At 38.2% G+C, this 13,778-nt stretch overlaps 1 protein-coding gene across 4 annotated transcripts in view; it reads right to left on the bottom strand.

Annotated features, from left to right (window-relative positions):
* SCAF4 (SR-related CTD associated factor 4) overlaps positions 1–13,778 on the bottom strand; it is a 58,538-nt gene that overhangs the window by 14,260 nt on the left and 30,500 nt on the right. For 2 of the 4 annotated variants that reach the window (XM_029939066.1, XM_029939068.1), the window contains 12 exons: positions 11,480–11,688; positions 10,718–10,826; positions 8,923–9,087; positions 8,316–8,401; positions 7,419–7,609; positions 6,702–6,802; positions 6,158–6,271; positions 4,421–4,577; positions 2,850–3,007; positions 769–934; positions 595–681; positions 250–441 (listed from right to left, as the gene is read on the bottom strand). In XM_029939066.1, coding sequence (XP_029794926.1) covers positions 250–441; positions 595–681; positions 769–934; positions 2,850–3,007; positions 4,421–4,577; positions 6,158–6,271; positions 6,702–6,802; positions 7,419–7,609; positions 8,316–8,401; positions 8,923–9,087; positions 10,718–10,826; positions 11,480–11,688 — 1,735 coding nt within the window. The remainder of the gene's footprint in view (positions 1–249; positions 442–594; positions 682–768; positions 935–2,849; positions 3,008–4,420; positions 4,578–6,157; positions 6,272–6,701; positions 6,803–7,418; positions 7,610–8,315; positions 8,402–8,922; positions 9,088–10,717; positions 10,827–11,479; positions 11,689–13,778) is intronic. The other 2 variants (XM_029939069.1, XM_029939067.1) reach the window with 2 other exon arrangements.

Genomic DNA, 13,778 nt, shown 5'->3' with positions numbered 1-13,778 from the left:
ATCATGGACTTGGTACCAATTCCTTCTCTCAGAGGTTAATCACTCTCCTATACCAAATTAGGACGTAGAAATCCACACTTTTATTCAGGACAAGCATGATTTCATCTTAGATTTCCTCTGGGGCTACTCTTGGTAAAGACCAAGTGTACATATTTAAGAGGAAGATCTTCCTCAAAGAATTCGTTTTGTTCTTTAAAAAACCTAACTTGGGTGGGGGGCAAAAAACTAATGATAAAAAAATTAACTCACCAAGAAGTGAAACAGGCTGCGTTACTGGAGGGGTGGGCAGATTCGTGGGTGCAGCAGGTGGCACAGCAGAGCCGTACAGTTTCACGCTGTCCCCAGACTCGGCGTTTCCTCTAGCCCCAGACACCACTGTTGGAATGGGATTTCCAATAGATAAGTCTTTTGTAGTGTCTTCACTTATACCAGCGATAGTGGCTAAGGAATATAATTACATCAACATGTGAAGCTGAACAATTATCTCCCCAGTCAACATTCTTCTGCCACACTCCAGACCCTATTACTGGTCCACTCTCCCGCCTGTTCCCAACACCAAGAGGACTAGCGAACACAAAAAAAAAACATGCTTACAGTTTGGGATGCTTATTGGTGGAGTGTGAGGAGGAGGAATGGATACTGGTGGAGTTATAGGAGGTGGGGGTCCAGGAGGAAGAAAACCTACAATAAGAAAAATAACATCAACGCATGTTGTGTCACCAAATTTTGGGCCCTAAAAAGAATGTCTTCCTAAACAACTCACTGTACCTGGTGGTAAATGCATCGGATTAAATCCTGGGCGCAAAAATGGTGGAGGAGGTGGTGGAGGAGGAACACCAGGACCAAAACCCGGAGGAGGAATGCCCAAGGGAGGCGTGAAGGTGGGAGGCTGGAGAGCACCAACTACGGGAGGACCCGGCTGATGTGGTGGGACCTTTATAAAGACAAAGGAAGAATAATGAAGCCACGTATCTAGCCACCCTCCCAACCATAAAGTAGAGAAGATCTTGTTGAAAAAGACATTTCGAAATTTGTGATTATGTAAGTAAATTTATCCAGTAACAGGTGGTAATTAGTACCTACTCTAAATGACAGTTATCACATTTCGTTCTCTATGACAGCAAATTCACATCATATCTCACAAGCATCTCTTGGTGTTCTGACAGAATACACTATTTTTAAAAATGTTCCACGGTCAGGTCAGTAAATTTGAGAACTACAACTCTAAGAAAAGTTACCTGGCAATTTACAGTGATTAAGATCACAGGTCCTGGGGTGAAAGTGCCTGCACCATTCCCCGCTTTTAACTGGCTCTGTGACCTGGAGTAAGCTATTTACATCTCTAGACTTCAGTTTACTCATCTGTAAAATGAAAAAAGTGCCAACCTCACATAATTATGGGGATTACAGAGAGAAACATGTTAAGTGCTGGTGCCTGTAACTTAAAAAACACCCAACAAATGTTAGCTATGAAAAAAAAAAGTATGGTCAATTTTAACAGATTAGTCAGGTGTCTTTAAATGAGTGGTGACATATACTGAATCTTATTATTTTTTTTTTTTAATGATTTTTTATTTATTTTTGAGAGACAGAGATAGTGTGAGCAGGGGAGGGTCAGAGAGAGAGGGAGACACAGAATCTGAAGCAGGCTCCAGGCTCTGAGCTAGCTGTCAGCACAGAGCCCGACGTGGGGCTTGAACTCACGAACTGTGAGATCATGACCTGAGCTGAAGCCGGCTGCTCAACCGACTGAGCCACCCAGGCGCCCCCACTGAATCTTATTTAGAATCTGTGCTGGAAGGGCCTGTCCAAAAGATCAGCTAAAGAGTTTGTCAATGTAGCAAATCTATTTATAATACCACCACTAAGTATGTATCAAAGCATGTACTTTTTCTGCTTACACTGGGAAAAATCAAGAGGTCAGGTAACCTACTTTTGGGATAGCTCAGATTTATCTGATTCAGATTTAATGTGAAAAACTGAAAAAGGTACTGAAAGCAAGAAAAATCTAATAGATCACATATAACTGTGGGTCAAGCACCTACAAATTTTACCAAAAGGTTGTTCATTAATGAGCTCTTATTATGTAACATCTGCGTAAATGCTGAGTATTTAACATACACTATCTCATTTAATCCTTAAAACAAATCTGACCTAGGGAGAACAACTCTGACCTAGGAAGAACACCAGAGCCAAAGCCAGGAAGGGGAGCTTGTGCATTAGTAGACAGGAAATTGAAGCTTAGATGAGGCGATCAGCCCAATGCCACACTGCTGAGAATAAACAATTGAATAGGGATTCAAACTACATTCTGTCAGAATCCAGTAATAAATGCACTGATGGATCGCACAGCAGAAGTTTATGAACATAACTTCGTGTTAAATGGCACTCAATTTATTAAATAGCTCTCACTCATCCACTAAAAATTTCATGATAGCACCACCCAAACTGAAGATTAAGAGACTCTCTTTCTCTCAAAACAGTTGCTTGCTGGATATATACCCAAGCTCCCTCAGAGCATTAAACCCCCCCAAAAATAAAGATCCAATAAAAGAAAACAAGAGGAAGCTGAATACAAGAAATGCTATCAGGTCTGCATCTCAAGTCTGAAACACTAGAAAGACGTTGAATAAGCTAGACAGATGCAAGGTAATATGAATTGATTTTACTGAGGTTTATGAAAAAATGTGTTAGTCTGTAAACAGTAGGTCTGACATACCAAATTATTATTAATGTGCACATTATGTGTTCGTGTCTTTGAACACTGACCTAGACATACATCCAAAGTAAGATTTAGAAAAGTTTTTCTTTCAGACACTTAAAAGTTCAAATCTCGCCCCAAATCTTACCTGTGGAGGTGGCACTGTTATAGGTGCGGGGACAGGAATAGGAGGGACAGGCACTGGTAAAGGTTTAGGTATGGGTGATACTGGTTCTGTGTGTGAGGTTTCTGCCCCTCCATTTTGAGCAACTTCATTTTCATGCTTCTTGGGGATTCCTTTCCAATCTAGGAGTTAAAGAAATTTAACAATAAAAATTTACCATTTTTTGTAACTTTGCATCTAGAATTATCTTCAAAATGATTATATTATTAACGAAATGCCTGTGCTAATCTTGAAAATATTAACTAAATGAATGAACAGTAACAAACATGCAAAAGAACACTTACTGTGTGTCAGGCACTCTGAAGCATTTCATACATGTATTACTTCAATGAATTCTCATAAACATCTAAAAGTAGGTCCCACTATTATTCCCATTATATACATGAGGAAAATAATTTGGAAATTGAGGAAAACAAGGAGCGGACATGGAACTCAACACACACACATACACACACACCTGGCTCCTGGGTCTATGCTTTTAACCATGGTACATTGTCTGGATTAAAGATCCCAGGAGGGAGGAGCAAGATTGTCTGCACCCTGAACAGAGCCTGTGGCCACATGTCTGGCATACAGTAGACCCCGGATACCTATCTGCCTGAATGGAAACCTAGCCCTACCTACCCTTTTAAAAAGAAGTTTTTTTATTTGAGAAAGAGACAGAGACAGAGAAGCAGGGGAGGTGCAGAAAGAGAGAGTATCCCAAGCAGGCTCTGCACGGTCATCACAGAACCAGACTCAGGGCTGGAACTCCAACCATGAGATCATGACCTGAGCTGAAATCAAGAGTCAGACACTTAACTGACTGCATCACCCAGGAGTTCCAACCTAGCTCTCCCCTTCAAGGAGGACATCATGAACTGTGGAGAAACAGGTCACGGTACGGGAACGGCTCAACACTGCTTCACCCCTTTTGGCTCTCAAACCAACTCTGCTTGCCTGAAACTCCTTAAGTCGCTGACTTTATTTTGCCGTACAACCCTGCACTCCTCGTCCAGCTATCTGTCAATCTCCAGGTCATGCCCACACGTTATTTTCCCCATTGTAATCCTACTGTCAATCTGGATTTTTAATATTCATGCCACAGGTTAACTGTTACCTCCCTATCTTATACATGTTTACTTTCCATCGCATTTCTGGACATTTACATGCTTTCAAAGAACTTATTATGAAGTACTGGCTTAAAAGAATACCAATAATGCCCAGTTTAAGACTCACTCGGATCTGCTAGGTTTTCACAGTGAAAAATTCTATTTAATTTCTACCTAAATACTTAATACTGTAATTAATGATTAACTCTACAATCAGTATTATTTCGTTTATGTCTGAATCTATCGCATTAAATATAAGCTGCATTAAGGGCAAAGACCATATCTGTCTTATTCACCATTGTTTCCTCTGTTTTTAGCGGAGCGAATGGAACACAGTGGGTACTTGAAAGATCTCAAAAATCCCTACAGCAAAGAATAAAACATTTTTCACATGCACTATGAAGAAATCAGATGAATTTTTAAAGAAATTAAATACTGCTTTACCTGGATTAAGTGTATCACTGTCCAACATTCCTCCTTCACAAAAACTCTCCAGTTCTTCAGGCTTGACTTTGTCCCACGGAATATAAGTAACACCCAGCTCTACATCCCAATACTGCTTATAATCTGCCTTTATTCCTTTGTTTAAAGCCCAGGCAATCTATATCACCATTAGTTAAAACATAAAAAGAAAGGATGGGAAAAGAACGTTAGTTTTGAGAATTAACAGTTCCTCACATTTCTAATCACTCAGACTTGGGCAACACGAGAGTGCTCTGCCCTATCCCTGCATCTCATTTGGATGCTAAGAGATTGGCTAACCTTTTCTGCTACTTTGTCCTAGTGGAAATTTAAATGGCATCACCTCCTTATCCACTCCTCCAACCATTCACTCCCCAATCTAGCCAACAGAGAAAAGGAATATAATGTTTATGAGGGAAAGGCTGAAGCGTCCTGCATAGCCCAGCATACTGGGGACCACTTTCCAAAGTCCTGAGGTACTTTGAAATTATTTTAACATTAGACAAAATCCTTTTGCAGTAACGATCCAAGGGCACAGCACTGAGGAAATGAGGACTGTCCTCTTATGGGGAAGAATACCAATGTACCTAGTATCTTTATCTCTGTTGAGTATTTTTAAGTTTATTCTAAGAATGAAATGGCAAACTTAAAAAAATGTTTATTTTTCAATATGCAATAATCAGTTGTATTTCTATACACTAACAATGAAAAATCTGAAAAGACAATTACGAAAAATAATAACATCAAAAAAAACAGTAACATAAAATACTTAGAGATTAACTTAACCAAGGAAGTGAAAGACACATATAATGAAAACTAGAAAACATGGATGAAAGAAATTAAAGAAGACATAAATAAATGAAAACATACCCCATATTCAGATTGGAAGATTTAGTCTAGTTACAATGTTGCTACTATCCAAAGTGACCTATAGATTCAGTGTAATTCCTATCAAAATCTCAATGACACTTTTTGCAAAAATAGAACAACTTATCCTAAAATTCATATGGAGTCTCAAGGGACCCCAAATAACAAAAGAACCTTCAAAAGAACAAAACTGGGAAATTTATACTTCCTAATTTCAAAACTTTCTACAAGCCTATACTAATCAAAACAATATGGTGCCAACATAAAAATAGTTTTTTAATGTTTTTTATTTTTGAGAGACAGAGAGAGACAGCGTGAGCAGGGGAGGGTCAGAGAGAGAGGGAGATACAGAATCCGAAGCAGGCTCCAGGTTCTGAGCTAGCTGTCAGCACAGAGCCCGATGCAGGGCTTGAACTCACAATAGTGAGATCATGACCTGAGCTGAAGCCAGACGCTTAACCGACTGAGCCACCCAGGCGCCCTGAGATGGCAAACTTTAAAAATAAGATGTGTAAAATCCAAAAAAATCTTGCGTTTAAACACTTGACATTTAAAAATTTTTAATTTTATGTTAACTTTTAGGAGATAAACCTTTTAAATAGATACATACGAAATGCCTTAGTGTCTAAAAACAGTTTTTAAAAAGCCAAGTAATATTATGTGTTGAATTTTTTTTCATAATATTTTATTGTCAAATTGATTTCCATACAACACCCAGTGCTCTTCCCCACAAGTGCCCTCCTCCACCACCACCACCTCTTTTCCCCCCTCCCCCTTTCCCTTCAACCCTCAGTTCATTTTCAGCAACGTGTTGGGTTTTTAAAAAATAAATTATGAGGTATAAAAATGTACCTTTATGGATTTCTGGTTCACTTTATAGTTCCCTCGGCTCAGTTTCTGCAGGGCACGATAAGCATCTTGCCTATGAACCATAACAATATAGGCGCAACCTCTGGGAGGAATCATCTGTTCCAAAACATTTTAATATTATAAAATAAAATCAAAGAGCAACAAGAAAAAATAAATACTAAATATCTAGTTCCAACAACCCTGACTCCCCTGCCCACCCCACCAAGTCAGGATTCTATAATCTGCGATTACCTTGTTAAAAATTGCTAATTCAAGTTTGGTTTCAACTACCAACTTTTAATAAACCTACGGTTCTCCAAGTTTTGTTAATACAGATTTTTCTACAGAAAGGTTTTAAATTAAACTTGGTCATCTAATAAATGTGGTTCAATGCAGAGAATGCTAAGCATGGACTCAACACCTATACTCTAGCTACATCTACTACAAAGCTAGGGAAATTTTAACTTGGGCCTCAAGTCTTTAATTTTATAAAATGGCATTAATCACACCTGTCCACTGTCATTACATTAACTTAATAAACACTCACATTAATTGATTCAATTGGACCAAACTCTTCTAGGAGACTTGCAACATCTTGCTGAGTAGTCCTTTTGTCCAGCTGTCCCACCCAGAGTGTAGTGCTACAAACTTAAAATAAAATTATAATCATAAAAATATACACATTTGGTAATGCACAGCATTATACTTTTCTACGGTGAAAATAGAGAAAATGCACAAGTTACAGGATACCACAAGACTAAGTAGCAAATCCTATACGCATATAAAAAAAACTCTAAAAAATTGTAATAGTACTTCCAGAAATGGAGTAGGATAGTGAATAACATAAGAGCTGAAAAAAATCTCTATCTTTTGTTAACAGATCTGAAGATTTCATCTATGAAAATGAGCCAGAGACACAATAACCTGCCAAAGGCCACCCCTGGCAAACGAGCAGAAGACCTGGTCCCAACTCTCTCGTGCTTCTGTCCATCGCTACAGGTGTCCCTATCTGACTCTCGAGTGTACATAGTGGTTTTTCTATTACGTTGTGTTCTACATAATAAACCTCACAGAATCAGAAGCTTTACATATACCCTTCTTGTAGTATAAATTAAAATTTCAATAATAACTGCAAACTTGTATCAAGAACGTGTCTAGCATATCTTATTAAATATATTCTAAACACGTGATGAAATTCAGGAGATAATGCAGGCTAATATAGTCTGTAAAACCATAAATGTTTAAAGCAAGAAGTTTAATTTACCACTCGCAGTTTCTGGTTTGATTTGAGGAAGGCCCTTTTGTCGGCGTTCTCTTTCTTTTTCTCGATCTCGCCTTTCTTGGGACCGAGATCTAGGCGAATGTCGGCGTCGATCTCTGGACCGAGAACGAGAACGTCGATGACGCGACCTTCGAGATCTAGAGCCAGATCTAGACCGCCTTCTTTTTGGTGACCTAACATTTTCAGGAGGGACAGAATGAATACAACATGGAGAAAAAACAGAAAAGGTAAGCAGGTGTTAATCTTATAATAAATAAATAAGTAAAAGTTATATATATATATATATGTATATATATATATATATAACTAGTTCAATGTTTAGATATGTAATAATAGCAAGGAATTCATTTTAATGATTTTTAACATGTTGAAAGTTAGAAAACATAACATATTTTAAATGAGATAAATAAGGTTACTGACTTATATAAAAGTACGCCTATCTACGATAACTTGGTCCTAGACTGAATTACATACTGGTAGTGTTAGAAGCTGTTGTCATTGAGATACACTTCTACTACTGATACCTATCTTCTCAGTTAACTTCTTTTCTGCAGCAATTAAAAATGATATCTGATTTACAGTATTACTAGCTTTCCATTTTTGTCGGCTGAAAAACTTGTGAACAAACTGTGAATACATAATCCTTATCATTCTATGTATAGCTGCATGCAGACATTACAGCAGCTCAAAGGGAAAAGCATGGGCGAAATAACCGACCTTAGTTTTTTTTATTACCACTTCTGCCCCCATTCTACACATACAGACATACAAATAAACCAGATGTTATTTTATTAACACTGCATATCTAAAAATACTTGTTTTGATTTTAATCGGTCTCCTAAGACATACAGGATTAGAAAAACATTTTCTATCAATTACCTGGATGCTGACCTAGATCTTGACTTTCTGTTATCAGATATGTGTCGCTTAACCTCTTGGATACAAGGTTGTTCTACTTCCATTTCCTTTAAAAAACCAAAACCAAAAACAACCACCCATCATTAAATGAGTAAAATGGAAATTACAAAGGCAAGAAGACAAAAATCTAAAAATTGCTAAATTACAAATCTCCTGCCCTGAAATATGTATTTTGGTTACCTGACATCACATTACTTGTTTAATAAGGACTGTCCATCAGTGGGGGGAAAATATTTTTATATGGTTTACAAGAGTAGAAGAAACACTTCCAAACACATCTGGAAATTTGTACAAAGTTATATACTGTTTTAATAAACCATTGACTACAGCAGTGAACTAGGCATCGGTTAAGCATTCTCCACTGTCTTGATCATCACAGAATCCTATGGAAATTGATATTACTATGTCCACTTTCCAGATGAAAAACTTTTGGCACATAGAGGGTTAATATGTGCCCCAACAAAACCTTTCTTCACATTCAAAAACAAAGATAACAAGCCAACAGGCAGGAATCTGCAGGTAAATCGAAGCAACCAAAAAGATCATCGGTCCGAGAATACAGTTTTACCTGATGTGTCTTTTGTGTAATCGGTTCATTTGGTGCCTGAAAAGCAGCTTGGAAAGGCTGCTGCACTGGTGGAGTTGGAGGAATCACAGACTGAGCCATGGGAGGAAATGGAGGTGTAGGAAGAAGGCCAAAACCTGGCATCTGCCCATTAGGAGGAAGTGGAACCTTTTGAATTTGAAGAAAGCATATGAATAGATTTTAAGTAATAGCTACCAAAAATAATTAAGAAAGCCCTTAGTTACTTGATATACAACTAAAAGATCTTCAGGGTGCCTTGGTGGCTCATGTGACTGTGTGTTCAACTCTTGATGTCGGTTCAGATCATGATCTCTCAGTTCGTGGGTTCATGGTTTCAAGCCCCGTGTCCAGCTCTCCATTGACAATACAAAGCCTGCTTATGATTCCCTCTCTCTCCCTCCGCTCGCTGTCCCCTCCCCAACTTGTGTGTACACACACACTCTCTCAAAATAAACAAACATTAAAAAAAAAAAAAAACCTCTAAAACATCTTCAATAAATTTTCATCAAGGAAAAACTGTAGTGAGATGCAACGATTAACAATTTCCATAGGTATATATACCTGAAGAACGGTTACGTATCCAAGTATATAGGTTAAAAATCCTGTAACTCATTTAAAAATTATAAATATAAAGGTTTGACTTCCTATTTTTAAAGACATAATTTCATTTATATGAGGAACAATAGTGACAGACTAAACTTAAAAGTCAGAGGGTTACTGTATTGCAAACTATCTCCTTTCAACTTCAAAGGCAATTAATTAAGCCTTTTGGGAGGGAGAGTGGCTACAGCAATGACGTGTACAGGTTCTCTTTTCAAAATTTTACTTTAAGGGGAGTTTTAACTAATGCGCCTACTTTTAGGGTTTAAAACATCAAAATAATAATGCAAGTAAGCCACAATGTAACACATTTCTGCATGTGCTGGTCCAATACCAACAAAATTAAAAGTATAATTATAATTGTCACAAAGAAGTATTCCTTCTAATTTAATTATAAACTTTCAGTGACTGTCAAACATTTGGAAATAAGTACACAAGTTTTCTTCAGATTTTAAATCGGCTTATAAAATACTTCTCAAACTTCATTCAAGAAGTCATCAAAAATCATAGTGTCATTTTCATATTACCAAATCATAGAATGGACCAAACACAATGTACATAAGAAAATGGATATAGTCTAAAGAGATTTCTTAGAGCCCTTTCTAAACTAAGGCTATGAAGTAGCATACAATTTAAAAAAATACACAGATTCTCTAGATTGACTTTAGCACTGGATTCCTACACCTATAATTTAGCTGCATAGTCAAGTTTAGGAAACTGAATAGAGGATTCACTAAAATAAATCCAATGAACAAATATAGCTCTACTAACTTCTTCAAATTCTCCAATATCCTATGCTCCTTTTACTGCAGATTTCAAACTATACTCCTGAATGTGAAAGCTGAAAACCCTCTAAAGCATCTTAACATTTACCCCAAAAAAGGCTCTTCCAGAGGGGAAAGAGATGTACAACTAAGCGGGCCAGCTCCCTGAAACAGAGCCATAATCTCGCCCTAAACTGTTTTAACAAAGAATACTTATTAAATAGTCACTATAATATTTAGCATGCTTGTCTTAATTAAAGCTTTTTAAAAAAGCAACTCAATTACATACATGCTCATCGGCTTTGACTGCAGCTGCAGTACTTGGCCAAAGACACAGCTAGATAACAGTGGTCTGAGAGATGCATCTGTGCGCTCTAATGCATAGATCTCCACCTAGTAAAACTCATCTGTACCTGATGGTGCACCGGATCCTGCTGCATGGTCATCATTCGAGGCTGGAACTGATCCATATTTTGATGTTGTGTGTATGCTGGCTGCTGCATGCCATCTCCAGGAAACCCACTAAAAAAAGACAAGCAGCCTTTTATCCATTCAAAACCATGTGAGATTCTTAGCCACATTTATACTAGAGGGACATTACAAATGCTGTTCAGGAGTCATTAATAACCAACATCTTACTGAATCAGACAGTTGCTTACAGTAATTTATATATTCAGCATTGTTTAAAAGCCATTTTTAACTGCAAATCTGATAGGATCCCCTTCTAAGAGAAAACCCCAAATATCGTAATTTTAAAAACCAAGGACTACACGAAAAATGATTTTGTCCCTAAAGTTATAGTTGATCCTTGAACACGGCCTTGAACTGTGTGAGTCCATTTATCCACAGATTTTTTTGGATACAATGTAGTCCTGTAAACATATTTTCCTTAGGATTTTCTTAACATTGTCTTTTCTCTAGCTTACTTTATTGGAAGAACACATTACGTAATACATACAAGATAGAAGATATGCGTTACTCAGCTGTTCATGTTATGGGGCAGGCTTCTGGTCAACGTAAGACTATAGTCATTTGGGGGGAGGCAAAAGTTTAACGTGGATTTCTGACCACACGGGCTGGCTTCCCGACGTCACCACCACGCCGTGCAAGGGCCAGCTCTCCTTGCATCGTGCTTCCCACTCATATGCCCTGAGGAACAGAGAAAAGAAACTTACAAGGGTGCCTGCGGAGGGGAAGTGGCAGGCGTGGCAGCCGGCGTGGCGGCAGCAGGTGCTGAAGGTGCGACAGCTGCAGCAGGTGCTGGGGTGGCGGTGGAGGCAGTGGCGGCGGCGGCGGCGGTGGCGGCAGCAGCAGGAGCATCTTCTTTCTTTGATTCTTCCACAGCTTCTGGTTCATCATCATAATCAAATCTATCAAGTAGCTTCTGGAATATGGATATCAATATTCCATTTTATTTTTTAATATTGTTTACTTTATAAAAATAAGCTCTGTACTTACCATGGGGCTTGAACTCACAACCCCAAGATCAACAGTTGCATGCTCTACTGGCTGAACCAGACAGGCACCCTCCACATTCTATTTTAAAATTGAGATTGGGATACATCGCACAAAAAAGAATTTATAAAAACAACAGATGTTTACTGTCACCTACAATACCACTGTGCTGTCCTGCACAATCTCACATTCCCACTGGCCCCTCAGGACCCTGGTTTACAGATAATTTCCATACAAATGCCATCTGAAAAAGACAATTTTTCATTCTGCTTTTCTTCCTCAATTTAAATGCAGTGTTTCCTTCCTATTATTTTCTATATGCTTAATTTACAGTTAATTTAGCACTATAAATATTTTATTAAAATACTCTTTTCATAGACCAACAACTTTTGGAACTTGGCACACGTGAAAATGGGTGTACAGAGGTGCCTGGATGCTCAGTTGTTAAGCGTCCGACTCTTGATTTTGGCTCGGGTCATGATCTCACCATTCGTGAGATCGAGCCCTGTGTCAGTGCAAAGCCTGCTTGGGACTCTCTCTCTCTCTCTCTCTCTCTCTCTCTCTCTGACTCTCTCTCTCTCTCTCTCTTTCTACCCCTTCCCATCTAGTATGCATGCTCTCTCTCTCAAGATAAATAAACTTAGAAGAAAAAGAAAAGAAAAGAAAAGAAAATGTGTGTATATTTTCAGTTAACTATAAAATGTACCAAGACTGTTTTATCCAATGACCATAAATGCCTATTAAAAAAATGTCCATGTACTGCTTGCATAAGAACATACTAATATGACTAAGAAAAAAAGAGAATGCTATAGACAGGGCCATGAAGAACTTACTTCGTAGGCACTGGCTTCTTCCTTAAAACTTCATAGTGCATGTCAGATTACCAGGAACATTAAAAAAGGAATAAAGGAAAGAAAGAACCCCAGCACTAAACAAGATCACATATCTAGAAGAAAAGGCATTTAAAAATAAGATTATGAGGGCGTCTGGGTGGCTCAGGCAGTTAAGCATCCAACTCTTGATTTCGACTCAGGTCATGATCTCAGATTTGTGAGACTGAGCCAGCATTAGGCTCTGCACTGACACTGCAGAGCCTGCTTGGATTTCTCGCTCCCTCTCTCAAAACAGCTAAATAAACATTAAAAAAAAAAAAGATTACATTTGTTCAGAAAGTAAGGCAGGCAGTAACACCACAAACACCTACTACTTCTAACACTATCTTACCTACTGTGTTCTACTATCTACATATGATACTTCATGACATCACAAGAAGACTGCAATGTAGAGATAGTTTAGATATGGTTTCTTCTTTTTATAAACGATGAATCTAAGGTCCAGGGGATTAAGAACCATTACTATAACTGCACAGTCAGCAAATGGTAAAACTGGGATGTGGGGAACAGTTCTTTTGACTTCAAAGTTCTCAGTTTCTGGCATTCAACAAGTAGACTTTTCCTTCAAGCTGTGTCCATTCTTGTCATGGATTTTCAACTTCAAATTCTTAAGTCTGTGTTGTTCCAGGACAGTTCTGCCTAAAAATAATGGTTCTACTTTATTGCACAACAGATTCTAAATTCGGAAGGGAAGTCCCCTTCTTGGACGACACTGTGTTTCTGTGTAATTCTAGGCCATATCATTCAAAGTTCTTACTGTAACTGAGCAATCTAATGATGACCAGGATACCTTGCTGCTTCCCACACATTAGCATGTTTAACCCTCACAGCAGCAGTGAAGCGTAGGTATTATCATACTATTTTGCAGTGCTGCACGCTGAATATTTAAGGGACTCAGTATCAAGACAGAATCAGTAATAGGAAATCAAAATTAAAACTAAGGGGTAAATTGTCTACAAAAATCAACACCCATGATCTTTGCCATTTATCACATATAGGTATGTTCAAATTTATTTAGAGAATGAGAGTGCATGTGCTTGAGTGAGCAGGGGGAGGAGCAGAGAAAGGGAGAGAAAATGCCAAGTAGGCTCCTCACTGTTGGCATGGAGCTAATTCAGGACTTGAT

Source organism: Suricata suricatta, chromosome 5 (genome assembly GCF_006229205.1).
Source record: "Suricata suricatta isolate VVHF042 chromosome 5, meerkat_22Aug2017_6uvM2_HiC, whole genome shotgun sequence".
Classification (NCBI taxonomy): domain Eukaryota; kingdom Metazoa; phylum Chordata; class Mammalia; order Carnivora; family Herpestidae; genus Suricata; species Suricata suricatta.
This window is presented reverse-complemented; position numbering and strand designations above follow the sequence as displayed.